Source organism: Condylura cristata, unplaced genomic scaffold, assembly GCF_000260355.1.
Source record: "Condylura cristata isolate star-nosed mole 26May11 unplaced genomic scaffold, ConCri1.0 scaffold00024, whole genome shotgun sequence".
Classification (NCBI taxonomy): domain Eukaryota; kingdom Metazoa; phylum Chordata; class Mammalia; order Eulipotyphla; family Talpidae; genus Condylura; species Condylura cristata.
Window position 1 is genome coordinate 8880615 of NW_004567125.1, and position 27923 is coordinate 8908537.

Consider the following 27923-nt stretch of genomic DNA (forward strand, 5'->3'; position numbering starts at 1 on the left):
CTATTTGTTAGCAGCAAGTCAGCCTGCAATCAAGGAGAGAAGCATTATTTTCAGATACATTTTTGAAATCAGCACAGGTGCTGATGAGTAAGGCTGTGCCTGGCATAAGGAAGCCCCAGGTCTGGAGGAGGGAGGCTGGCTTTGCTGATGACATGGAAACACCTCTCACCAAGAGAATAAGAAGGATGTGAAGCATATATTAGAAAAAGGGAAGTTACTACAGGGGTTGGGTGTTCTTGAGCTGATACTCCTCCATCCTTAGGCTGCACACGAGAGGAAATTGTAGAAGGGTCTCAGACTCTAAATGAGAGAACCCATTTCTCCCAAACTTTATAAAGTTGCTGAGCACTGATCCCCAGTTTTTTTTTTTTAAGAAATGGGGATACAAATGACTTCAGTCTTACTAAAAGTTGTTACGGAGGTTGAATGAGAACAGATAAAGGAAAAGTATACTTTGTGATGTGTTAATGTTATGAAAAATTCATTCAGATTGACAGCAAAAAGTCTTTAATATTCTGGCAGCTCTTGCTTTTTCCTTTTTTATTAATTCCATAAGGGAACCTCATCTTCTCAAGTTCAAGACAATACTTCCTACCATATCACAATCAGCAATAAGTTATTCACAACACCATTCTGGCTAAACATGCTATTTCATTCCAGGTTCATATACTGACAAGACCACAAATCACACACAGGGAGAAGTTGATCACAGAATATAATTTACTTTCCCATCCTCCTAATTCTTATTGTAGTGGCTAGAACTCTCTTCCTCACTTTCTTTTTACCTCCCCTGTTGTAATGTGTAATCTCTTCCTCTCACCCTCTCCCCTAGATGCTCTGTTTCAATTCCTTGTCCAGGCTGAGCATTTCTTAAGAAACCCTGTATTTAAGAAAATAGGAATTCATGCTGTTTTTCCATTTCCTAGTATAAAGCAAAACTATCTCAATCCAGGACTTCATACTGCTTTTAGGCTATGCCTCCCTTGATTCAGTTAGTCATTATTCTCTAATTTATTTCCAGACCATAATATTTGTTAGACTTGCTTTCCTAAGTAAGAAAAAACAGTTCATTTTCTAATGATCAAGACTTCTTTCATGGGTCTTAACAGGAAGTAAGTCAATGGTAAGTAACTATTCCTTAACCCTGAGGTTGCAGCCACAGGAAGCAAGCTATGGGAACTAGGCCCTGAGCTGGCACTGAGCTCCAGGGGTGGAGCCAGAGCTGAGGGTACCGGGAAGGGCCTGGGGGTTGACACTCTGAGCTGTGGTATAGGAGCGGGAGCTGAGTGTTCCAGGAAGGGCACGCTGTTCTGTTCTGACTTTGCACTTTGACTGGTGGCCCATAGGCAAGCACTGTTCCAGAATAGCAATGGGGAACATGTCTAACCTCAGCTCCCGGGGTGCCCGGGGGGCAGCTGAGGACTGCACCTTGGTGCAAGTGAGTAGGGTGTCTCACACATTACTGTCCATGACTTCCAGTGTGTTTCATTTTCTGTGTGTGTGTGGGGGGGGGGCGGGGGGAGGCGGAGGTTGCTGTCCTGGCCAGATTACTCTCTGGAGAAGAGAGGCCTGGGGGTTGATACTAGGCATTTTTTCTTCTCCTTTCTAACAGGACAGCTGTAGTCAATCCTGCCTTCTGCCTTTTAACCTTTTTTTTTTTTTTTAAAGATTTTATTTATTTATGCATACAGAACTGGGGTACAGTCCAGAGGTACAGGGGCAGTGAGAGGATTCACCAGAGACAGAGTGGGAGCAGAACAGGCTGACTGATGAAGTACACTGCAGAGGGGAGCAGCGGGCAAGTCAGGAGAGGTCTGCCGCGCCATGTGGGTCACCTCCCGGGTGGGGTTTGAACTCATGAAGTGGCTTTAGCTTCTAGTGCTGTGCTTTAACCCGCAGCACCACCAGGGAGGGCCTTAACTTTTAACTTTTGTTCTTCCAGTGCTGAGGCACTGAGGGTACCCTGTGAACTTGCAAACACACCCCCCACAAGAACTGACAGTGTTTGTTATTGTTTCCTCTCCACAGACTTGAACGGGAAAGTGCTTATTTTCCCTACGGAATCAACCACGGCTTACGTGTCCCTGTGCCCCACGGAAAAGAAGCCACTGAGTAACTTCACGCTGTGCATGAAAGCCTTCACGGACCTCACACGCCCTTACAGCCTCTTCTCTTACAGCACCCACTCCCAGCCCAACGAGCTGCTCCTCTTTGTTAACAAACCTGGAGAGTACTTGCTGTATATCGCAAACTCTGAAGTCAAGTTCACTGGCCCCCCAGCTCCTTACACCCCACTTCATGTGTGTGTCAGCTGGGAATCAGAGTCTGGGATCGCTGAGCTGTGGGTGAACGGGAAGCCTCTGGGGCGGAAGGGCGTGAGAAAGGGATACTCCTTGGGCGCACAGGCCAAGATCTTCCTGGGGCAGGAGCAGGATTCCTTCGGGGGAGGGTTTGAGGCCCAACAGTCCTTTGTCGGGGAGATATGGGATGTGTCCTTGTGGGACAAGGCTCTGTCCCTGAAGGGCATGTGCTCCTTCTGCAGCAGTGGCAACTTGCTGAACTGGCACCATCTGAACCATAGAGCTCATGGCTACGTGGTGACCAAGCCCAAGGTGTGGGCTTAGGCCTCTGTTCCTCAGGCATGATTTGTTTTCTGATAATCACTCCCACCTTCTCTTTGAAATTAAATGCAATGATTCATGGTTTTTTTTTTTCCTGGCTCTATTAAGATGGCGTACGTGATATTGTACGTGACATTTCAGAAGGACAAGGGATAGGCAAGCCTTCCTACACATTCTTCCTTGTTGCAAACATTGCTTTGGGTAAATTGCACCAGCATTTTCTGCAGCATCAGACTGTGGGGACACTCTGTTTTTAACACGGACACCGCCTCAGTTAGTGCTGTGTAGCAGTGGGGGCCTCGGGCAGAACGGGGTGTTATCTGTGTGCAAAAATTCAGTGATCTATAAAATGACTAAGAGGAGAGGCTTTTCAGGAATGGGGTGCCATCACCAGCAGGAGCCCCAAAGAGAATCTTGGAAGGATTTTTTCAGAAGCAGGTTGGTGGGAATCCAGCCCTTGCACCTAGTCCAGTCAGGATTTGGACGCACCCAGGGAGCCCAGATCAACAAGGTGTTCGCCCAGGGTGGGGAAGTGTTCCTCTCCACACTCGCTGTGGGGTTGTTCTTCTGGAGCAGCTGCTCTGAGGAGACACCACCTTCATTCTCCCAGGCAGCGCTCCATAAGTGAGGAGGTTTCCTGCCGTGGCCCTTCTGCCATTAGGGTTTTCCAGGTACTTTGTCTGACACGCACTTAGAATGCATTTCAACAGGCACATTTGGACAGGAGTTGGGGGGCAGGTGGGAGATGAGGATTACATGTTATTGTCTTTTACGTGAGCCTTTTATGAAATGGAAAACATTTGGCCAGCCCTGTCTCTTTTTTCCTCCTGACTAAATAATCCTAAAATCCTAAACCTTTCTCATAAATCATTAACATTGTCCCCTTAGACAGTAATAACAATAGGAATTGGGAGCTTCCCCTGCTCTTACTGAGACAAGTGTTTAGACTTAGAGATTCAATCAGGCACCCAACTGTTCACAGAAGACAAGTCCATCAACACAGATGAAGAGGGCAAGGCCCAGGGGCAGCGCAGGCCCCACAGAGGTGTAACAGACACCGCCAGTTCGTTTCTCGCTTTCAGACCACAAGTGTTAGTTGGAAAGGAGTAGGGATGCAGTAAACAAATTCAATTTCGGAACCGATCTGCCCTTACGCGTGCGTGCCTACACAGTGCACCGTATTCGTCACCCATGGAAAGCACGGACCCCTGCACAGAATTGGGCAGCTGGCTGGGCCAAGTCGCCGGCTAGCCTGTGCAGGGAGGAGGCCCGGGGAGGAGGCAGGCTTAAGGCGAGCTCCAACAAAACTGGCAAATGATGCCGCGGGGTTTCCAGGGAGGTGACAACATGTGGAGCTACTAAGATTTCTCTGGGATGTTTCTCCAGGTTTGTCACTCTTCCTGCCGCTCCAGATAGAAAGTGGTGATGGGGCAAAGGTGGCTGTGAGGGCGTTCCTGGCCTATTCCGGGCACCATCCATGTGCTCTTTGAAATTGCAGCGCTCCATTTGCACCTGACATTTAGGTTGATCTTTCAACCTATCACTTCTCACTTGTCTGCCATCAAAAGCTGATAACAATCAGCCACTCTTCTTATTTCACCCCTCCAGCCCCCCCCTCACCCCCAGCCTTCTACTTTGCGAGCAGAGTCTGCCCATTCCCTAGGTGGTAACCTACGTGCCAAATGGAAGGCTAAAGAGAATGATGGTAAAAAGCAATTTTAAGTTAGCAAACTCTTAAGTTTTTAATGCAGCTTTGCCAGCAAATCCTGCAGTATTTTTCTGGTTGAGTGATGAAATATTTTGAGATTACAAAATACCCAGAGAATGACTGACTATGTATAGTCTGTCTCCAAAATCCTAGACGAGAGATTTCTTGCCAATCGCACGACGGAGGGCGTCCTTCACCTCCTTGTTCCTCAGGGTGTACACCACGGGGTTCAGCAGGGGGGTGATGACGGTATAGGTCACGGAGATCAGCTGGTCCTGATCCCTGGTGTTCTCTAACTTGGGCTTAAGGTAGGCAATGGAGGCACAGCCATAGTGGATGATGACCACAGTGAGGTGGGAGGCACAGGTGGCGAAGGCCTTCTTCCGGCCCTCGGCTGAGGCGATCTTGAGGATGGTGGAGATGATGAGGGTATAGGAGATGAAGACCAGGCCCATGGGCACCACGATAACCAGAGAGCTGATGATAAAAGTAATTATGTCATGCACAGTGGTATCTGTGCAAGACAGTTTCATCACAGGTCGGAGGTCACAAAAAAAATGAGCCACCTCTCTGTCACAGAAGGACAGCCTGAATATACTGGAAATCTGAATTACAGCCACCAACAACCCAACGCTGCAGGCGCCCACCACCAGCTGGGCGCATACCCTCTTGTTCATGATGAGCGCATACCTCAGAGGGTTGCAGATGGCCACGTAGCGGTCGTACCCCATTGCTGTGAGCAGGAAGCAGTTGTTGATGGCCAGTGTGATGAAGAAGAACATTTGGATGGCACAACCAGCCAGGGAGATGGGCTGATCCAGGCCAGCCAGGCTGGAGAGCATACGTGGTATGATGACGAGTGTGTACATGGTCTCTGAGGCGGACAGCATGCTGAGGAAGAAGTACATGGGTGTGTGGAGGTGACGATCAATACTGACGATGGTCACTATGATGACGTTGCCAGCCAGGGTTAAAATGTACAGTGCAAGGAACACGACAAAGAGGGTGAGCTGGTGCTCATGGAAGCTGGCGAAACCCTGGAAAACAAACTCACTCACCACAGTGACATTCTCTCTCCTCATTGGAAAAATTCTGGGGCACTGAGGCATCAGATAGAATGTGCCAGTGCGTGGCATTTGCTCAGGAGGGCTCCGAGGAGGGTATGTCCCTGTAGGGCCTCAGGGGCATGGGACTGCTCTTCCCCTGTGGGTAACAGACAGAAAGAACTGCTGGAGAAATGACCTCACTAGAGATTTATTTATAAAGGGAGAATAAGTAGGGATGAAATCAGGTAGAAGTTAGGACCTCAGGGGCAAGTTAAGAGGCTTCCTGGTGCACCAGAACACAGGTTTTCGGGGAACATGGAGTCTAAAAATAGGAGATGTCTAGTTACTTTTGAAAAGAATTTCCTCATATGTTGAGTTTCAGATTTTTGTTTACCTAAAACAAAAATTGCTAACTTCTTCCATTTCTTTTAAGTTACACAATTTGAGCATTTCCTTAAAGATCTTTTTTCTAAGTTGCCAAAAGAGATCTAGTGTTTGCTTTCTCCTGTTCCACTTGTCTGCATAAAACCTTTTCACAAACCATTTGTAGCTTTGATGTGACTGTCCCTCTCTCTCCAATTTTTTTTTTTAAACAAATCATGCTGTCTCTCTCTCTCTCTCTTCAGTACTTCAATACTCAAATATTCTCTTGTTCCAAGTCGTCTCAGGAGAGATTGGGCAGCTGGATGAGACAGGTAGCCTGCTATCCTGTGCAGAGAGGAGACCTGAGGAGGAGGCAGGCTTAAGGCGAGCATCAACAAATGTGGCAAATAATATCACAGGTTTCCAGGGCAGGTGACAGTGTTTGAAGCTGCTAAGATTTTTCTAGGGTATTTCTCCAGGTTTGCTACATTTCCTGCTGCTCAAAAGGTAGAGCAGTGACTGGGCAAAGTGGTTGTGACTGTGTTTCCAGCCCACCTGGGACACCACCCATGTTGTTCTTTGAAGATTCAGAGCTCCATTTACACCTAACATTTAGGTTGATCTTTCAACCCATCACTTCCCACTTCTCTGCCCTCAACAAGTTGGTGATTACTGGGTAACGTCCTACTTGTTATTCCTCTGAAATGCTCAGTTGCTAAGTGTGGTTCTGTGATTGGCTTTTGTGACCTGTGTGCATATGTGAGTTTTCTAGCTTGTGCTTAGATGTGAATTTTCACAGACGTTGGACTCATTACTAATTCTGAACTCAGGATTTGTGAGTCTCTCCTCAACTTCCTATCTCAGGACTTACTAGGGGTCAGAAAGTTCTCATCTCCAGAAAGTTTAGCCATAATAATTATTCTTTATGGTCCCTCCCTGATGGCACAATGGGCTAAAGTATAGTTCTTTAGAGCTGTCGGTAGCTACTGTGGCATAAGTTCGATCCCCAGCCAGGGAGCTGACCCACATGATATGGCAGATTTCTGACACACCCATTCTCCCCTCAGCAGTGTATTTCAGTAGACCCACCTGTTCTGCTCCCCACTCTGTCTCTGGTGAGTCCTCTCTCCCCCTACACCTCTGGCCTATACTTCAGTTCTTGTGTTCATAAATAAATCTTTAAAAAAAAATAGGAACACTTTGCAATCTGAACAGGCTGTAACTTACAGAAACTTGAGCACCCACAGGTCAGGTCCATGGAAAACTAACTAGTGTTCAAAGAAAGGTTAAAGTTGATGAAAAGACCTTTCAGAGTGTGGCAAGTGAGGTCTCATCTTGGTACCAAAGTTAAGGAAACACCAAAACATTCCATAAATAAGATAAATAGAATTTAAGTCAACATTTCTTTTTTAAAAAGTAATCAAGAGGGTCCTCCCAGGTGGCACAATGGGTTAGGACACAGCACTGCAAGCTGGCCACAGCCGCTTCAGTCAGAGTTCGATCCCCACCCCAGAGGTGACCCACATGGCGTGGCAGACCTCTCCTGACTGGCCCGCTGCTCCCCTCAGCAGTGTATTTCATCAGTCGGCCTGTTCTGCTCCCCGCTCTGTTTCTAGTGAATCCTCTCACCGCCCCTGCACCTCTAGCTTGTTCCCCAGTTCTTGAATAAATAAATATATCTTTAAAAAAAGGAATCAAGTAATCCAGAAAGAACAACATGTTCTAATTTTAAGTAAAGACACAATCAGTTCTGACTGTTCTTACAATGGGTTACCAATTCTTGAATGAGGGCAGATTTTAGTATTTATTTACTATAAATTTTGAAGAACAGGAAAAATGTAAAATGCTTTCAAAATACAGAGAAAATTGTAGACCAAAATAGATGTTTATTTTCCTTGGAGTTGTGTTAACAGATCAATCCTTAACCTTCCTGTTTAAGTTCAGGATATATTACTGAGCAGGATAAAACTTTTGCAACTGGAAAATCAGTCCTACCTACATTACAGGCATTGAAAAAAATAAATACAGAAGGTTAGCTTTAGAAGAGAGACTGTGTGTGGACTGAGCTCATGCTTAGTTCCTGCAGTTCCACCTTCTCTCTGCTCATCACTCAGGATCTATCTGAAGAGTGATCTTCCCCCCACCGCCATGATAGCAGGGTCCTTAGATCAGAGACAACATGGTACCTCCTTCTGTGGAAACACATCACTGTGGAAAGCAACACTACTCCAGTTCTGGTGCCTTAGATTTTGGGATTTTTAGCTAAAAACCTCCCATCTTAAAAAAAGAAAAAAGTGAAAAAAATTCTTTCAAGAGAAATCATTTTCATGCCAATCTGAGACAAGGGGAGAATTTTATCCACTTTACTATTCAATTTCCCCAGTTGGAAACATGCTGGGAAAACTCACGGACTCTGTAGGTAGCTTTAAGTCCTTCAGATAGAACTGAATCACAAGACCTTAGAGAGAGGAGGTAATTTTAAAGACAGCATTCCTCACAAATCATCCCCAAATTCTGCTCCACTGCTTCCAATGATTGGAAGTTCATTATCTTTCAAGTCAGCATCCCTTGCTTTTTAAAAAAATGCTGTTTACTAAAAAAAAAAAATAAAATTAGACTTTTCATATTATAAAATGCCTAAAGGAAAAAAATCTGTACACAAGGGTATAAAAAAAAAAAAAGTTAATTTTTTCCTTCTTTGCTTTTGCTCGTCCAGAGGTAAACATGACTTATTTCCTTATTTCCATTTAGGAAATATTTGTGTACAAGTTAGCATATTTCCATGTCATTTTACTTTTACACACGTGGAATGAAACTGCATATACCAATTCACAACTAGTTTTTAAATTTTTCTTTTTTTTAATTTTCTTTTACTATTATACCTTGAATACTTTCTGAAACAGTGCTTAAAATTCTTATAAATACAAAAAAAAATTCTGAATCTTCTTGAAAATAGAGCTGTACAGTAAATCAGTCCGAGAACTATCTCTTAACTTCATTACCATGCATGTCACCCCATTAGGCTATCACCAATTCTATTGTTGAATAACCCTAAGAGAAAACCTTATACTCTTTATTGTCTCAATACCTGTCTCTTTGCAACTTACTGCTTCCCCATAATATCTCAACACCTATTCTCTCTCAACCAGGTAGTATCCAAAATATGTGAGCACCTTGATCATGGTTATGATAAATTTCATCTTCTGGTATCCCTTAGCAAAGCCAGATGAGCATGAAGAAATATAATTATCAATGGACATTTGAATCAACCAGAGGGGGAAAACAGAAAGATTTTGGAAAATACACAAGGTTCCTCACTTGTATTCACCTCTGCCCACAGCCATTCACCTTGGCAACAGGTAAGAGTGGAGGCACATCCCAGGCAGGAAGCTTCTCACAGCATCAAAGGCGCTGTGGAGAGGATGTAGGTAAAGTACCTTGTGTTCAAGGGGCATGTTCTGTATCCCGTAAGGTCAGGAGAGCTCAGCTGTCTAATATCAGAGATCCGTTCAAATTATTGCTGTGTTTCCTGAGGCTGACTGGGGGCCCTGCTTCTGTAGGCTTAGCAAGTGGCCCAGGAGAAAACAGTGCAGTCTCATTAAGCTTTCAAGAGTGTGGGATATTTATTTCTCCCAAGAGGAGCAAGTCCCTCTGCCCCAAGTCTCCCAGGATTACCCCTTGGAAAGTTCCGCCAGGGTACAGAGGTAGCGAAGAGGGCACCCAGAGTGGGACTCGAGGGCTTCATTAGGGACTGGAGAAGCAGAGGAGGGGGTTGCTTTTCTTTGTTCATTGACTGTCTCAGACTGTTGGAGTTTCCAAAACTACTACTGCACTGTTTTAGTCAAGTAAATCATATGAATGCAGATATACTTAGGAAGGAAAGACTACATCTTAGTTTCTCAGAATTAGAGAAGCAGCAACTTCTTGAACCTTACTCAAAAAAATATCAGCACCAGCAAGAGGATAGAGGGGCCGGGATTGCTCTTGTCCAGCTTCAGTCTATAGTCAGCTTCGTCAAGTCTCACTGGACACACATCTCAGCTTCTGTCCCATTCAGGGGGACACCTCTGCCAGACTTGGAAAGAGCAGAAGACACCTTCTCATGTCCCTTCCTCATGTCCCATCGGTTCCTTCTCTCACCTTGATGGGGAATCAAAAGGTCACACATCTCTATTCTAGAACATCTAGTCTCTGGCTCAGCACCACCATCTCCATCAAGGTGGTCTCTGCGTGTGGAAGATTCTTGAAGAGCCCCTTGAGCTCTGCCCATAACAGGGATTGTCCTAACAATCTTCAACCCAGACTAGGAATTTACTTTCTAAAATAATCCTGTGAACACTAGAACATTTTGGTAAGGAGGTTTCTAATCTTGTTTCAACTGATATATGAGTTTACATATATTTTGGCCCATGTTTATGGCAAAAATGGGATGATGATTATTTTTGTAGCCTTGAGCCTTTTTAATAATATGACCTCTTGCTATATAAACACTTCGTTCAGTTTGTTTTTTCCTCCTAATGATGCATTGTGAAACTTTCCCATCTTTGTAAACATTTTCCTACATTATCATTTCTAGAGAGATGCATGCCTTCCCTCACGGTTATGCTCTATGCTATATTGCAGCATGCTTTGTCTGAACCCAAGGTCAAATGAACACCACATATTGCATTTAATGGTTAAATTTTCAAATTATTTTTTCGTCTAGACCAGTTTCTCAACAGTGGCACTGTGAGATTTTGGCTCTGACAGCACTTTCTTGTGTGGGGGGGATGAGGGTGAGGCGCGGAGGTTGCTCCTTCAGTTACTAGATGCATTGCAATGTCTTTGCTCCCTAACAGCTAGCAACTGGTAGCATCTTCTTTCCTCCCCCACTGTACTGGAGACAATCACAAATATTTCTAATATTTCCAAATATCCCCAGGAATAGAGAGGGGCAAGACAATAGTGAAGAGGATGGTGGCAAAATTTCATTGAGCATCATTGGTCTAAGGCATTCCACCACCCCTCACCCTACTTTCACTGCACTGAAGTATGTAGAAGCCAAGTCAAGTTCTTAGCTTCTGGATATCTATTTTCTCATTTTATCCTTTGTATCATTTGTTCTTCTACATCCTGCATTTCCTATATTCTGGAATTTAGTTCAAAAGGTTTAATTAGATTCAAGTTCAACTTACTAAGTTGTAATGTGTCGTTTAAGGATATTCTTGTCAATAATGGACTTCATATTTCACTAAAGCTAGGTGTGCGGTAGGCTGTACCAACAAGGGCTGTGTTCTGATACTCTTTGACATTTGCTCAATGACAAAATCGCCTAAGACATTTCTCATCATGCACACATGCTGTCATCAAGTGACACATGACTGTATATTAACTATGTTAAACTATGTGGACTATAAATCACATTATACGGGATTGATGGTGACAATTTTACATTCAATCAAATAGAGCTGTTAACACACAAAAATAGGAGGTAGCTAAATTTCAATGTTAGGAAAATAACAAGGTTTCAGGATAAGTATATCTCAAATATTGCATGGGGCAATACTAAGAATTGATTTATTGATTATCTGAAATTATTAAAATCAACTAGTCTTCCTATATCTGGCAACTCCAACTAAGAGATGCACACAACTAGTTATCCCACTACAAGCCATGCTATTTGATCAGTGCTGTAGGCAGTTGTGGTTTGATGCTCTATTCCAATTGGTACCATCAAACTTTTATCATCTCCTCTCTTAATACCTTTTGTGTAAGTCCATTTTTATTAGGAATTGCAAAAAGCTGTTTTTCTAATCACGTCACCTCTACTTTTTTGACTGCTTTGTTTTGCACAACAGTTTTTTACATCAATTAGGATGAGAGGCAAGTTAGAAGTGGGTAGGGTTGGAATTTAAACCTGAGTCCTCTAATTCTGAGCCCATTGTGCATTTTGTTCAGTCCAGGGAAAAACACTGCTCGCTTTTGCCTTGCTGTTGAACCATGACTACAAGTAGTGATAACCCAGCAAGCCTATGCCAGTAATTAGAGTGGTACAAGATGGCAGGAATACAGCATGAGATGGTAATGGAGCAAGTAAAATGAAACAAACTGAGTCTCCAGGCAGAAAAAGATAAAAGCTTTAGTGTAAGGGTTAAGAGGAAAGAGGTATACATAATTAAAGAATCCGTCTTTATTCCAATTTCCTTTTGTGCTGGCCATAAATTCTCAGTAATGCATTTCAGACTAACCCATAGAGCCACATTTGTAACCATGGACATGTCTTAGAGGACCAATGGCTGTATTTTCTGAGAGGACAAGCATTTTTATTCACCAAGTCACTATGAAAGGTCAGAGGAGACACCCTCTTCTTCAACTGTGTAAGCGGGAGGAGGGATATCTGCAGGTCAGAAGCACTAGGCTGCAAGAGGATTTCACCTTCCTTTTCATTTATTGACTTTGTCATACTATATTTCCAGTTAATTAAATTGATAGTTAAATACCCTGTGATTAGAATAGTAGGAAGAGGATTAGAAGGCCATATCACTCCCATATTTTGCATAACTCAATAGGGTTGCCAGGCCATCAGTCATAATGGAAATATTTTTTGATATATTCCAGATAATATTCTAATTACCAGAGGAATTAATTGAAGATCATGTCTTCAGGTGCTAGTTTTTCTATGCAAAGGCAAGATTGATGGTTTTTATGGAAGATGAACAACTGGGGATAAAGCACTGTCAGGGAGGCCTCCAGAGCCCTTCAAGAGATTTTTTAGAAAATTGTTTTGAAGGAGGGGAAGCATGATTTATTATGTCACAGCATCATGGTAGAAATAATCAATGAGTTAATTGCTCATTTATAACTCTAATAAATATTTATCTAAATATTCCCTGTACTGCTAAGCACCAGGTAAAGAGCAATGAAACAAACACATAATGTATGTGTTGAAGAGCCAGGCAAGAAAAGATGCAATTTTCATATATTGTGATGAATACTTTGATAGGATAAGAATGGAGTAATGGAGGAACAATAAGTACCCTCTGGCATGCATATTAATATATTAAATTACTTATATCTACTAGGAAGCAAAGATTACATGGAGATGACTGATCTGGAATACTTAACATTAAAAATGAATGAATTAGCCTTTTGCATTATCCTGTGAATTTGAGTAATGTTCTGGAGACTGGTCACCTTCGTGAGCTCACTGTTGATATCTGGGCTTGCCCTGGACAAGGAAGGCTACATCAAGGTTTTTCTAATTACTGAAGCCCCTGGATTTCATGAGATTCTTCTACTTGGAAAAGCTGCTGCTTTTCACACTGTTAATCACTCTCTGCCATGAAAATGTCTTCTTGATTCTGTGACCCCACTATCTCTGGGTGTTTCTACTAAAGCTTGCCAGGGGGGTCATTTAGCATCTGGTGTGCATCTGTCATTCTGCTCGGCAGAGGGCATGTGAGTGTCACTTAATCTGGTGATTCAATGAACTTGAGGTTTTCTACTATACTGTTATCACTTCAGTGTGTGATTAACCTAAATATCTAAATTAACCACCCCTTCCGTCTTTATCACATTGCTGATTTAATTCTCTGCCTTGTTACTACCTGGTATGTTTCTGTTCATTTATTTGTTCAGATTTGTTCAGATCTTTATTGTCTTTTTCCCCAGATTGGATTAGTTAGTCTTTAAGAGCACTTGGTCTCTCATCCTTTCCTCCATTCTAAATCTTCGGCCAAAACAAACAAACAACAGGAAGCTCATAATTTAGTTCTGTATCTACCAAGGATTAATTGCTTGGTTATACAATTTACATAAACCATGCTCTAGGGTTCAGACTTCTCAATCCCTAAAATGAAGGTGTTACCTGTAAGATCCTTTCCTGTTTTAAAATTGCACATTTTTCTTGCCCTGAGACAGGAGAAAAACTGATTAGGAAATTGAAAATACCATCTTTTCTCAAAGTCACTCCTGACAAATGCCGTATAGTCTTCTTTAATCCTACCATCCTTTCTTCCCGTACTCAGCTTTCAATCCCTTTCTTCCCTTAACTTCTACTTTCAAATCTATTATACCGCCTGTTGCCTTTTCTTTTCACCTCTACAAGCTCAGAGGCAGACCCAGAGAAGGTGAGGTGGCTGTGTCCTGAACTTGTGATATGTAGGACAGATAGGAGCAGGAGCATCAACAGGCAGGCAGCAGGAGTCTCTGTGTGTTAGGGACCACCATACAGTCCGCTCATCCGGGAAACTTGTCTTCTTGAGCCCCCACAATCCTAATTGCCAAAAATGCTTGGGTGTTAGAACTGCAGGGGCGCTTGCAGCTCAAGTCGTCCACCTTTCCATTTCATAGACACAATGGTTTCTGAGGAATGTTATCTCGTGAGACTATTTGAAGTTGTTCCTTTTTTTCTAAAGATACTACTCTGACCCCCTGCCTGCTGGGCAGCCTACTTCCTTAATGACATCTTAGACAATTTCATTACCTTTTAATCACTTTGTGTTATTAAAACAATCCCACTGGAGTTATTAAGCACAGTCTTGTTCTTTTCAAAACGTAATTTTAGCTTCTATTTGGGATGTTCTTCCTCTCCACCAGCCCTCCCCTCCCCCACCTTGGCTTAAAATGCCAATGACTTGATAGGTGTTGGGAACTGAAAGGTGGGGGCCACACCACCCAAACCCCCTTCTCTCGCGAACACCAGCCCCTTCCTCATTGGGAGGAGACGGAATGGAGAATTGAAAGCAGCGGCCCACAGTGTTTTGTCACCGTGTTTTGCAGTGACTGATTCCAGTTCGTGACAGGCTTCCTCAGGGGCGGACAAAGGTGATGTCTCTTTTCTGTTAGTTGTTGCTGCTTCCTTAGCAGCACTGATTGTTCTACCTTGGTCGTCAGCTGCCCACAGTAGCTGTCACAGGAGTAGGTCTGCAGGTGTGCTTACCTCCCACAGCTCATCTGTCTAGCTGCCTTGCCTCAGCTCCCATGGCAGGCAGCCCACTCTTCAGCCTTTGGTTATTGGAGTTCCCATTTCCCAAAGAATGGCTCTGTTTTTTTGCGGGGGAGGGGCACAAGCCTAGGCAAGGTGGTTTAACCCCGTTGCCTTATGTTTTGTCCAAACACTTAAAACAGAAGTGGCACTTGGTTAGTCTCGTCTCACAATATGACGACTATCGCCTAACCTGTGGTATCAACTTTCAGGTCCGCTATTTCTTTCCTGACTTTTCCTGAAATTTTAACAGCAGTAGGTGTTCTCTCAGAATAATGTTTCATAAATCAACAGGGAAAAGGTAGCCACAAGTTCCCAACTTAGAAGTGGAGGAAATGGATCAGTGATTTCAAAAGTTCTAGGAAAACATGTTGGATGCCTGTCTTCCCCTTACTTAGGGTCCCATTATTTAAACCTATATCCTTGAAGTGCTGGCCCTGCACTCACTCTGTTGTATGAAATAAATCTGTAATCTCATGAGAAACAAAGATATAAACATCACCTACTTCTTAAGGTTTTTGAGAGTATTAATGGAACTCTTGTCTCTGCTACAAAGTGCTCAGTAAGTTACAGTGTTGTTGCTGTTCTTACATTTTATCATTTTAATTGGAACACATCTTAGTCCTTCCATTTTTTTTTTTCATTTCTGCTTGTGGAAATCAGATTTCTGACAACTCAGAGGTGGGTAGCAGGAACTCCCTCTTTATTTTTGCACATTTGTATCCTGCATGGTTCTCAGTACATTGAGATGCACATAGCAGGTGCTTCACATGTTAATCAAGGTTACAAGGCATGTAATCTTCTCTGATGCAAGGCATGTTTCTGAAATGCAAACATTTCATCAACTATGCACCAACCAAGGAATAGTGTCAATATAATATGCACCTTAGTTCATACAAATTTACTTAGTATGTTAATATTGTTTACTACCAATAAATAGCAGTTGAACACATGCCTGACCAGCACAATGAAGCATAACAGAGAACAGAGACGCCCACACCATGGTCCCCCCCACATCAAGACTTCCTTCTTGGATTAGTTTTACCAACATTTGTCTGGGGAGTTTTTATTGCCTGCTTTTGCCTGGCTATGTGAATTTTCTACTTGTTACCTCCTTCCATTAACCTACTTTGCTTTGAAGATCAAGTCCTATGTCTCCTGCTGTTTTTATTCATTTATTACAGATTTAACTTCTTCTAAACAGCTTCATTTATTTAATAGAAATGCTAATGTTTATGTTAGAGCTTTGGTTTTAGGTTTTGCATATTTTGCCACAGTACTTCTCCCCAACCCCAAGAAAGAGCTATTTTAGTGTCTGCTTTTGCATAAGGCAAGAACTTTCAAAAAATAAATGCATATGATGTTATAGCAGAAACACCTGTGTTAAGTTCAAGAAAAATGTTCACAGAATGATAGAAAACCATTTCTCCCTTTCGCCTATTCAAGGAGTCATCTTCAATGACTTAATTTGTCATCCCTCATGCTCTGTCTCTGCCTAACAAATCATTCCTACCAGCCAACAGGTGTTCTAGCATCTCTTATAAAGTAAAAACCCTCTCTTGATGCCACATCTTCTCCCATCATTGTGGCATAGCAGGACTCAGAAAGTTGTCTACACCTGTCTCCACTCCCTCACTTCCTATTCACATTTTAACCACTTCAACCTGGCACCCACATAGCAGTCCACTGAATGTACCACTGGGAAGTTCCACCAAACTTGTTTATTACTAGATCCAGACAGTCATTTCACCTCTCAACTGGACTCTATATAATCAGCCATTTCTTCTAGAATCACACACTCTTCTCAGCCTGAAACATATGGCAATGGTTCTCAAATTCATGTCTTTAATTCAGACATGTTTTCTGGACTCCCAATGCCTAGTTCATATAAATACTTAGCTAGCACAAAGACACTTCAAGCTAAAGCCTCTCCAACTAGAATACTTGACTTCCTCTCTAAATCTTGTACTTCCTTTGTGCTTACCATGAACCTGGTGAGCAAAGCCAGGAACCAAGGAACCACGCTTTATGATTTACTCACCTTCCAGTTATCAGTAAGTCCTGTTAATCTAAAATATACCTAATCTAATATAACTAATCTGTTAACCCAAAATATACCTCAAACACATAAACTTCTCTTTATTTCCACTGTTACCTCTCTAGGCCAACCTATTTAATTGTCTCCTAACCAAGGTTAAAGTATCTGGAGTTAGAAGTTAATCTTGTCAACAACTTTTCTTCAGCATCAGATGTGTGTGGAATTGTAAGGAGAGAATGTGGGTCATTTCTATATCAAGTGACTGTGGGAGTTCTCTCCTATCAGGAATAGTTCAATAATATAGAATACAAAATTATAAACAGGCTATCGTGTTTTGGTCATTTGACGGGAATAAAACCGTTGGAGGGCCCTCCCTGGTGGCGCAGCCGGTTAAAGCACTGCACTAAGAGGCTTAAGCCACTTCCGCATGTGTTCAATTCCCTCCTGCCCCGGAGGTGACCCACATAGTGAGGCAGACCTCTCCTGACCCACCTGCTGCTCCCCTCAGCAGTGTACTTCGTCAATCTGCCTGTTCTGCTCCCCGCTCTGTCTCTGGTGAATTCTCTCAGCCTGCACATCTCTGGCCTGTACCCCAGTTCTGTATGAATAGAAAAAAAAAAAAGAACCATTGGAATTTGGAAGGCACACCTGTGGCAGGACCACAGACAATGCTAATACCTGCCTTGCATTGCATCATCGATGCCTAGACCTATGCTGAGGTCTAGGAACCTCAGCTATCAACAAAAGAAAATAAATTCAGTCAATGATGTTACTATAGATGTATAATGAGCTCTATTTCCAGTTTCTTTCTTTTTTAAAAAAAAGATTTATTTATTTTGTGCATACAGAACTGGGGTACAGGCCAGACGTGCAGGGGCAGTGAGAGGATTCACCAGAGACAGAGTGGGGAGAGCAGAACGCAGATCGACAAGTACACTGCTGAGGGGAGCAGCGGGCGGGTCAGGAGAGGTCTGCCACGCATGTGGTCACCTCCAGGGCAGGCGGGAATCGAACTCATGTGGAGGTGGCCTCAGCCTCTCAGTGCTGTGCTTTAACCTGCTGCGCCACCAGGGAGGGCCCTATTTCCAGTTTCTTTATGAAATGACATTACACTGTCTGATGGAGAGAAGATCAAAGAGCATGGATCAGAGAATTAGAGTGTGATATCTGCAGCCTACTATTAGCTATTTTTTTCTAGATTTTATAATGGTGTGCCATGTTGCAACTTCTATATTTTACAGTGTATCACATTTATTTTCCTGTTCTAAAGAATCATCCCTAATATTGTGTAGTCATCAAGTCAATGTTTTAAGGAAGGTTCCCATATTGTGGAAAATTTCAGCACTTGAAATTTGATCCACACACATATATTATTCAAATCAATATAATTCCCAGTCTTAATATAAAAAAATAAAATGTAATTACTTTATAATACTAAATAATCCTCTATACACAGGATGAATGTGACAGCTCTGAATGCAACCTGATACGAAGCAGCGGAATTGGTGACACAAATTTCAGGAACATTATAACTACTGGAGAGCTGATTTGCTGAACAGTAGACAATTCTAGGGTATGGTTCCAGGAAAAGCAAAGAATGTAGTACTTTATGAAAACATACTATATGCAAAGTACAAAATAAACTTTGCATGCACTTGTCAGTCAGGTTCAAGGCTCAAATATTTATGAAATATCTGGCTGGACCTTCAAAAGTTCTGCAGAAGTGGGACAATCTTCATTATGCAAAGCTGTCCTAATGATCACAGGACATTTGGCTGCCAGCTAAATGTTAAAAATGTAAGCTGTACACCCATCCCTGAAATAGGCAACAAGCAATACCTCCCCACAGTCCAGCTAAACACACATATACATAGGGGCACACAAACACACATACATACATGTGAGCACATGCACCTACACACTCTTGGGGAGTATGACCTGAGAGATTCAGGTGACGCCTCATTCCCAAAACCCTACCCTCACCCCTAAAACACCCTGGTCACAGAACTGTTAGCACAGGTTCTGAAGGATTAGGGCTTCAGAAGTTACCTATTAAAATGCAAATGTCCTTGGTCTGGCTGAGACCTCTTGTCCTTATCTGCTAACAGCCTAAAGGTATCCCTTTAGGAGAAGGCTGTTTCCATTTTTTAACTGTGTAATTCTGGAAGGAAGCATAAAATAGACCTGGTCTCCAACTGTATTTGTCTAGAGGGCTGACTCCATATAAGGAGAGAGGTTTCTCTGTCTAGCACCACTCCTTGAAAATTATCTGAGGACTCCCAAGAGCAGCCACCCCCCACCCCCATCCCCACAGACCCATGAGTGTGAAGGGGCTTCTGATGTTTGCAGCACAGTAATTTAAAGGTTCTAAGCTGCAGCTTCTGGCCCCCACTGCTGTGTCCTCAGGATGGCCCAGAAGGATGGGGTTGGAGTCATTTCTCTGTGGCTCTTTACAAGTAATGACACTAACAGTAATAGTAATAACATGCTTATCTGTGACTCCATTCTAAGCCTTAGTCTTTATTAACTCACTTAATTCAACCATAGGCACCCTGTCACCTCTGTTTTACCAGCAAGAGCAAGGCACAGAGATCCAGTGATTTGCCAAGAATCACACAACCTATCAAGCCTGAGCTGAGAATCAAACTCCTGTTTGTAGTTTTAGATAATTCCAACGAATTGTAATATTAAGATATCTTTTCTCAGTCTATTTCATCCTTCACTATACTTGGAATAAGGCATGGCTTTGAGCTAGACCCCTAAACTTTTAGAGCTTCCACTACTTTTTATTTTTAATTTTAACACATATTTATGTATTTACTTTTTACATCATTCTTCATTTTGTACATTTTTTCTTCTTGGTTGTAATCCCCGTGGACTTCCCAGCACCAATTCACCCGCGTGCCATCACCATAGTCCTGTGCACTCTTTCCGCCCCAGTTTTGATCCTGTTCTCCTCTCCCTATAGAGGAGATCCTCTTTCCCTCTCCCCATTCTACCCCTGTAGAATGTCTCTGGTTTATAATTGTTCATTGTTTTTTGTTTTTACTTATTACATTTTTTTTTTCTGGTTCCTTACGCTCCTCCTATGAGTGAAACCATCCGGCATTTTTCTTTTCCTTTCTGGCTTATTTCACTAAGCATGTTCCCTTCTAGAGAGGGATCCCTGCCAGAGAGGAAGAAAACAAGCATGATGCTGCAAAAGACGGCCAACAGGCATTTGAAAAAAATGTTCAACATCTCTTGTAATAAGGGAAATTAAAACCAAAACCACAATGAGATACCATCTCACATCAGTAAGAATGGCACATATTAAAAAAAAAATATCAACAACAAATGTTGGCATGGATGTGGAGGACAAGGAACTCTCCTACATTGCTGGTGGGAATGCAAACTGGTCCAACCACTATAGAGAGCTTCCACTACTTTTGAAATAGACAATCTGATAAGATGTACCTATAAACATCCTGCAGTTAATCAGTCCTAGTGAATGACATGGTCTTCTTCGAACTTAAATGATAGCATATTTTATTAAAATCAGTTGCTTGAACTGTATTTTGTAGCTAGTCTCTATTCACATCTTTCTTTCTCTGGAAAATTCCACTAATTTGCCCTTCCATGTTAGAAAGAAGTTAGTTTCTTGATTATTTTCTAGAGTCTCTCTTGGGAGAGAAAACTGTCCACATCAAAGTTGAAGTTTGCTTAACCTGTCTGTCTTTCTCTGAGTGGCATTTACTTGGGGGAGTACTGAGAGTTTCTATTTATTTATTTATTTATTTATTCATTTATTTATTTTTGGACTCACCCAAAACAAGGAACCATTTAGGTCGACAATATATATATATATATATATTAAAGCCACTCACTTTATTGTGACGCTTCACCAAACCCCCATTTGCTGTGCTCATTCCTAGGTGACTCTCACTCAGACAGCCGAAGGAGACCAGGTTTGCTAGCCCTATGACTCTAAAGTAAAAAGACAATCATCTCTTGTTCTTTCTTCTTCAAGGCACACTTATGAAACATATTAATTTGCTAACAGCTCTACATGGCTGTGAATTGCAAATCATCCCCTACAATCAAGGGGAAAAAAAGTGTAAAAAGGAATTGCATTAGATCAATGATTTCTATTGTGGGTTACGGACCCCTAGAAACCCAAGAAACTTGTATATGGAGACTGAATGCATGGGCACATGTTGACAGTGTAGACTAACTGAACAGGAATACGTCTGGCATGGAGAGGGTGGAACTTCAGCTATATTTCCTGAGTTCAAACCCTAATTCTGCAACTTAGTAACTGTGTGTCCCTGAACTTTTCCATTAACTTCTTGGTGCTTGGTTCCCTCACTCTATCACTGTATACAGTCAGTGGGAGGAACAGAGTAAACAGGATATATATATACCTTTAGCCCCTTAGCTCTAACCCTAAGTAGCCTTGACCTTGGTCCTTGAGGATCAGCATTTCTAGGCACCTACATGCAAGCAGACAGTTGTTTTTAGCTTTCAATTTCACATCCAATTTTATCTGGCCATGGCCTGGTCAGAGAATCTGGAGAGGAAGAAGCAATAGATTGTCACTTCTCTCTGCTTCCCCAGTTTTGGAGAACAGAAGGGCACAACACCCTGTAGGTGATCCCTCTTCTCCAGCATGTCTCAAATCACAAAAGCTCCTCTACTTGGGCTCTAGCTGCAGGGATACTTCTCCATTCACAGATCCTGTGGTTCAAACATGATCACATGAGCTTCTTTCCCCAGTGCCACAAAGTAAAATATAGGTTAAGGTTTCTGAGGACCAACAAGAGGTGAAAATTGGAAGATAGAGTTGCTGTTGATGAGTGCTGAGGACGAAGACACAGATTCAAAAGTGGTAAGAAGTGAGATTTAACATGCTCTCTTGACCTCTGTGAGCTCATGTCCTGCTATTGCGGGGTGGGGACGAGAAGCTAGCAGCCTGCTCTATCCAGATGTTTGTCCCCCCACACAGCAGGGAATAGGGCAGCAAGATGGTAGGGAGCCCTGACCAAAATTAGGCAGTGGCCAACATATTCATGGGCATGAATAAACACGGGCAAGATAAGGAGTTTTACTCTGGGGTTAGATTTTCACTGTTTGGATCTGCACTTAGCTGTTTAGTAGGTGGGACCAAGGACAAGTTGTTTCAGGTCTCTGGGTACCAGTCTTCCTGTCTGCAAAATGTAGGTGATGGTACTTACTTCACAGGTTATTGAATGATTGGAGTGAAATAGCAGGTGTGACGTATATCAGAATAAAGCATAGGGCTGAATGTCAATTTGCCTAGTTAGGCACCACTCTGAACACTATCTTCAGAAAAGGAGGCTAACCCAAACATAGCTGATGAGCTAACGAGATATATAACACAGAACACATTTCCTTCTCCTTTTTGGTTTCAAGTCTGCTTTAGGACCCTGGACTTCTCTAGCCCGGTCGGCACCTGGGACCCCGAGAAGATGCTGCCTGTCATGCGTGCCTCTGTCCTGCTGTGGACAGCTGTGATGCTTTTCTGTGAGTAGAGGGTCAAATACCCCTCCAGGGGTGCAGGGTGGACCCTGGAGCTGGTTGGGAGCATGGGAAGCCTTAGTGGGACTTCTAGGTTATGTGTAAACTGTGAGACACTTCCCAGGGGTTCTGCAATGGAGACAAGCTGGCAAGCAGCCTACACTGGGCTGAGCAGTGCCTGAGATGAAGCCAGACCACAAGGTGGTTGTAGTTGCTCTGGCAGCTCCCAGGAGGCAGGGAGGGAGGTCAAGGAAAAAAAGAAGTTCCACCTGCCCCGATCAGGTACAAAGGAGTGCTGCACTCCGCTACCCCCTGCTGTGGACCATGGCCACATTCAGATCAACCTCAGGAGTAAAGGGACAGACACTAACTTCTCCTCTCTGGACTTCTGCAGCTCTGGATAGTGCACCGGCAGCTGCTGATGCTCACAGACTTTACTGTGTCTTTTTCCCTCTCTGCTTCCCTCATCTGTTCGTCTATACTTTCTAATAGTTCTGGGTCTTTTCCTCTCTGTCCAGCCCACTACCATTTCCACCTGGCCATCTTGTCTTCTTTTCCATCTTCAAAAGTTTCTCGCAGACAATTGCATTATCTTCCCACCTCCTCCTCCTTCTAAGCCAACAGCCCCGTATGTTGAACATCTAAGTGGCACAACCTCTTGTCCATAATCACGTTCGATTCTTGTATCATCACCATCATGGTTATTGCCATTTTAGAAATGAGAATGTGAAGTTAAGTTCCACAGCTAACAAAGGGCTGGATTGTCACATCAGCCTCTTGGATACAGGTCTGGTTGTCTCCAGAAGGCGTTCTCCTACTCCTCAGTACCACATGGCTGCCACGTCCTTGGTTTCTGTCCAAAGTTTCTCTATATTTGTTTCTGGAAGCCTTTGAAAGCTGATCCTCTTAGTGCTTTTACCACCGTCCAGAACTGATACACATTTTCACTCCATATATACTCATGCAAATTTTGCGCTGGGAGAAACCTTGTATTTTATCTAGTCCAACACATTTATTCAGCCACTATTCACTCATTCACCTATTCCATAAGCATTTAAATGAATACCCACCACATACTGGCCTTTGTGCCTGGAAAGTGACTGCAGTCTCATTTACAGGAAATGAAACTGAAGTCAACAGAAATAGAATTACCCTATGTCACATAGTAAATCTTTTGGTTTGTTTGCTAGGAACCTGAGGTGGATCCTTTCTTTCTGCTCTTGGTTGGAACCAACACTCTTTCCTCCTTCCCTTAGTCCTCGGGATCAGGACAGTTTCCTAGCATCAGCAGTACAGAAGAGAATGACCATTGATCGTTGTCTGTACTTTGGGTCCTACACAGTTTTCAATTACTATTTTCCTCTGTAGCTATTTCTCTACAGCCTCATCTTTCTGAAGCTACCTGGAAATCTGTGGTATCCTTGTATCCCCCATGGAATAGAATATTTAAGGGAGAGAATGTGACTTTCACATGTTATGGCAACAATACCCTCCCAAAAGGCTCCAACAGCTGGATATTCAACAACACCAGCTTAAATGTGACAACCTCAAGTCTTGACATTGTGAATGCAAATGACCTGAACAGTGGAGAATACAGATGTCAGAATGAGAATTTCAACCAGAGTGACCCTGTGTACCTACGCATTTTCAGTGGTAAGTTTCAGAGTCATGGAAACAGATTCTTAATGGGAGGTATGAGCATCTGAAGGTGGGAAAGCCAGTTACCCTGTGGCTTAAGGCAGCAGGCTGGGATCTAAGAACTCTCCCTGAAAGAACTGTGAATATAAAATAGGATCAAAAAGTTTAATTTAAAAATTTGTTCTGCATAATCCCAGAACTGCATTTTAGTCTGATCTTTCATTTTGAAAGATATCAGATATATCCCTTATTTTCTCTATTTTTACTTAGAAAACAAATCTTATATTTGCCTCTGCTTTGTCATTCTTCCACTGCCAACAATGAGCTCACACACTTAGACATATGGGGGTCAATGTTGACTGAACAGAGTAATCATCCCATTTGTATGGCTAAGTCTTTGCTGTCTTTTACTTTACATTTTAAATATGAAACTATTTAAAGTGTCAATATGCTTCATATTTTTCTCTTGAATGAAAAGAGGTGTTTTGATGTCCATATGCAAATTCCAAATACAAACTAATGCAGCATAGAACAGCTTCTCCATTTCCAGAGTGGATTCTAGAAAAGTCCTCAAGGATTGCTCCTAAATAAAATATGCTTGCACAAAGTAGCCATAATTCTATTCAAAATTCTCCCTTGGTGGATGTTTTTCAGTTCTTAAAATATTAGTCATAGAATCCAATTCATCTTTTACTGACTCATTATCAACAAATATTTGTTAACCACCTATCAACTCCCAGGAGTTGACACTGGAGACATAAGGAACATACATGGTCTCTGGTCTCTTGAGGTATAATGTCAAGTGAGGAAGAAATGCTAAATAAATACACCAACCATTAACTAAAATTGCAATACATGCTTTGAGGAAGTTCTGAGGACAATTATGATGAATAGAATTGGTGAATCCTATGAGGTAGGAAGGGACAAAATAGACCCTCCCCAAGGCTGAGTGAGGCCCCTTAACAGACGGTGTTTCTTTCTGTTTCAGTGACTAGTACAGTAACAGTAGTTCCAAAGGAAACATTGGGTTTCAGACCTCCCATGGAGGAGTTCAGTATGGCTGAGATCAGAGAGACTTTAAGGGTCCAGACTTACTCTCAGAAGGAGAGAGGATTTGTCAACATAGAAGATAGGAGCTCAGCATTTCATTTTGTATTTCTTTTCTGTTGACCTTGTGACAAAAATATGGGTTAGTGGTGTTTCATGTATACACACACGCGCACACACACACTGTGTGGTCTTTCATTCTCGCTCTCTATTTATTTATCTATCTATCCATCCATCCATTCCTTGTTAAACAACATAATGAATGCTCTTCAGACTGGTTGCTCCTTCAGGCCACCGCTGAGGAGGTGATAGAGGGTGAATCCCTCTTCATCAGGTGCCACAGTTGGAAGAATCAACAAGTCAAAAAGGTGACATACTACAAGGATGGCATAGCTCTCAAGTACTGGTATGAGAATCACAACATCTCCATCAACAGCACCACCATGGAAAACAGCGGTGTCTACTTCTGTATGGGCAGTATTTGGCATCAACAGTATAATTCTAGTTCCCTCAGAATCACTGTGAAAAAAAAAAGTGAGTTGAAAAGAGATAGGGAAGGAATCTGGAGTGGGGAAGGGAGGGGCCATCCAAACCTGAAGTGGGCACAGCTGGTAGAATTGGGGTGGCTATGAAATCTTGGAGTGTTGGCTGGGATATGTGAATCGAACATATCCCTCATCTCTGTCTTAGATCATATTTGTTTGATGATAATAGTAATACCTGCTCACATTATGGAATTTTATGAAGATTAAATGTGGTAATATTTGTGAAATGGATTTGTAAAAATGTTAAACATAATCCAAGCAAAACAGATTGCAATTACCATTTTGATCTCAAAGTCATCTGTTGCTCCTGGGGAGAAGAGTTATATTTATCAAATGGAAAGGGAGATTCAGAGTGGAAGGGATGAAGACTGTGAAGAACTTGAGGAGTCTATTCCAACCTAGGCAGGTGAGAAGGGAAACCAAGTCAGCAGACTCCCTGTCTGTGTATTAGAGATGACAGAGGGTTTGATGAGGGAAGGGAGAACAGATGGATTTCCTCTGGAGCCTGTAAAAGAGATGGCTCCTTCCAACCTTCACATAAAAGAGGGAGCTTTCCAAATATTTGCCTTGCAAGGAGGAAGTTAGACTTTAAGCCTGGCAGACTTTACTCATACTAATATCTAAAAATGCATGAGATCCACAGCCAGGATTCAACTCTAATGACAGCTCTCTGTTAACTAATTTGAGACCTAAGCACCATTTAATTGTTTCTGGGCTTCCAGTATCCTTATCTATAAAATAAAATATTTGGTCTACACACCATTAGAATCACTTGGGAACTTAAATATTGATGTCCCTCTATAATCCCTAGAGATTCTGATTTAATGGCTTGGAGTTGGGCCTGGGCATCAGTATTTTCAAAAGCTTCTCCAGCTAATGGAAGCATGCAGCTAGAGCTGAGAGCCACATGCCTATGTGGCCTCAAGGGACTTCTGGACCTAGTATCTACAAAACCCAGAATATTGTAAATCAAATAGCAGAATCACAAATAGCTGAATTACAGGCACCCTAAAGATGATGTTGTCCAATATCTTCATTCGCTCAACAGGCAAGCAAGAAATGATGACTGACTGCGAAATAAGTAAACTATGACTCTTGTCCTCATTTGTTTCCTTTCACCCCCAAATCATATGAGGATATTGGGCTTAATCCTAATAAAAAGTCTCCTCTTTCCTAAAGTCTTCCCTCAGGGCACATTGGATAGTGTAGCAGTTAGACAGGGAAATTGGATAGTGTAGCAGTTAGACAGGGAAATATTCAGGATGCGCCAGGTATGCAAACTCAGGAGCTCTGCTCCTAATCCCCTATTGCGCTGACACTGGAGGACTAGGCTGGACCCTGCTCTTAGGGAGGATGAAGGCCCGAATCTCTAACATGAGCTCTGTTTCTTCTCGCATCCAGCTAGTCCCAACACCCACCAAAGCAACTGGCTGCAGCTTCTGGTCCCCTTGTTGGTGGTGATTCTGTTTGCTGTGGACACAGTGTTGTTTACCTTGACCCAGCAGGATCTCAAATTTCTCTTGATGATGAAGAGCACCAGGAAAGGCAACAGGTCTACAAATCGCCATAAGACAGACCTCAAAAAGAACTGACACCACTGTTTAAGGCCATTTGCAGCAGCAATTGCTCCTCGGTTGTCAACCCCAGCTCACAATGTACATAGAACGGTCTGCACTCAAGGTTTCACAGAACTGCTTCATTATCCAACACAAACCAGCTCAGTGGCATGAAATAGCTCAATAAATATCAGAGAAATGAATAAATGATCCATTCATTTATTTGCATCTGCAAAAGAGAAGTGCAATTAGAACAAAATAGGCATGAAACCACATAACATGAGGCTTGCTAGTTTCTTTTTTGCTTCTAGAGTAGAACCATGAAGTTCTAGGTTAGAAATGTCCTCTATTTTTTTTTTAAGATTTATTTGTTTATGCTTACAGGACTGGGGTACAGGCCAGAGGTGTGGTGGGTGAGAGGATTCACCAGAGACAGAGTGGGGAGCAGAACAGGCAGATCAACTGAAACACACTGCTGAGGTGAGCAATGGGCGGGTCAGGAGAGGTCTGCCACACCGTGTGGGTCACCCCACTGGCCGGGGATTGAACTCATGCTGCAGCGGCTTTGGAGAGCTTCATAATACGGTGCTTTAACCCATTGCACCACCAGAGGGAGTCCCAGAAATGTCCTCTCCTGACTCCTGTAAGAATGAGCTAGGAATGAGAAGCTGTGGCAAGATGCCATGAGCTTGATGCCACCTTAGCTCTTTGATCAACATGGTGAGCTGCTCATGCTTGACAGATTCGGGCAGTCTTGAGCTGTGTAATTCTGGGAATGAGGCTCGAGTCATCCTCTGCAATTATTCTGCCCTCAAATAGCTTGCAGCTTCTATCCTGAAAACCCTTATAGGCCCCAAACTAAGACTCTTGGAGAAATTC

At 42.7% G+C, this 27923-nt stretch overlaps 3 protein-coding genes across 3 annotated transcripts; 2 read left to right on the forward strand and 1 right to left on the reverse strand.

Moving 5' to 3' along the window:
• Window positions 1–1378: 1378 nt before the first annotated feature.
• On the forward strand, window positions 1379–2624 carry LOC101626036 (mucosal pentraxin-like). The gene is made up of 2 exons (XM_004688076.1): window positions 1379–1442; window positions 2029–2624. The coding sequence occupies exons 1-2, from the start codon at window positions 1379–1381 to the stop codon at window positions 2622–2624; spliced, it is 660 nt and encodes a 219-aa protein (XP_004688133.1).
• A 1854-nt stretch (window positions 2625–4478) lies between these two features.
• Window positions 4479–5411, reverse strand: LOC101626264 (olfactory receptor 10J1-like). Its single transcript, XM_004688077.1, has one exon. The coding sequence runs from the start codon at window positions 5409–5411 to the stop codon at window positions 4479–4481; it is 933 nt and encodes a 310-aa protein (XP_004688134.1).
• Window positions 5412–5446: 35 nt separating this feature from the next.
• Window positions 5447–27208, forward strand: FCER1A (Fc fragment of IgE, high affinity I, receptor for; alpha polypeptide). Its single transcript, XM_012728899.1, has 5 exons — window positions 5447–5489; window positions 22154–22264; window positions 23627–23911; window positions 25217–25477; window positions 26890–27208. The coding sequence occupies exons 1-5, from the start codon at window positions 5447–5449 to the stop codon at window positions 27078–27080; spliced, it is 891 nt and encodes a 296-aa protein (XP_012584353.1). The 3' UTR covers window positions 27081–27208.
• The last annotated feature ends 715 nt before the right edge of the window (window positions 27209–27923 follow it).

What these genes read in the sequence shown, in the direction of transcription:
- FCER1A (XM_012728899.1), top strand. Translation starts at nt 5,447, where the DNA reads ATGTGCCAGTGCGTGGCATTTGCTCAGGAGGGCTCCGAGGAGG. An exon ending in GTACCTACGCATTTTCAGTG is followed by an intron (nt 23,912 to 25,216) that starts GTAAGTTTCAGA and finishes AATGCTCTTCAG; the next exon opens with ACTGGTTGCTCCTTCAGGCC. An exon ending in AATCACTGTGAAAAAAAAAA is followed by an intron (nt 25,478 to 26,889) that starts GTGAGTTGAAAA and finishes TCTCGCATCCAG; the next exon opens with CTAGTCCCAACACCCACCAA.
- LOC101626264 (XM_004688077.1), bottom strand. Translation starts at nt 5,411, where the DNA reads ATGAGGAGAGAGAATGTCACTGTGGTGAGTGAGTTTGTTTTCCAGGGT.
- LOC101626036 (XM_004688076.1), top strand. Translation starts at nt 1,379, where the DNA reads ATGTCTAACCTCAGCTCCCGGGGTGCCCGGGGGGCAGCTGAGGACTGC. An exon ending in CTGCACCTTGGTGCAAGTGA is followed by an intron (nt 1,443 to 2,028) that starts GTAGGGTGTCTC and finishes TCCTCTCCACAG; the next exon opens with ACTTGAACGGGAAAGTGCTT.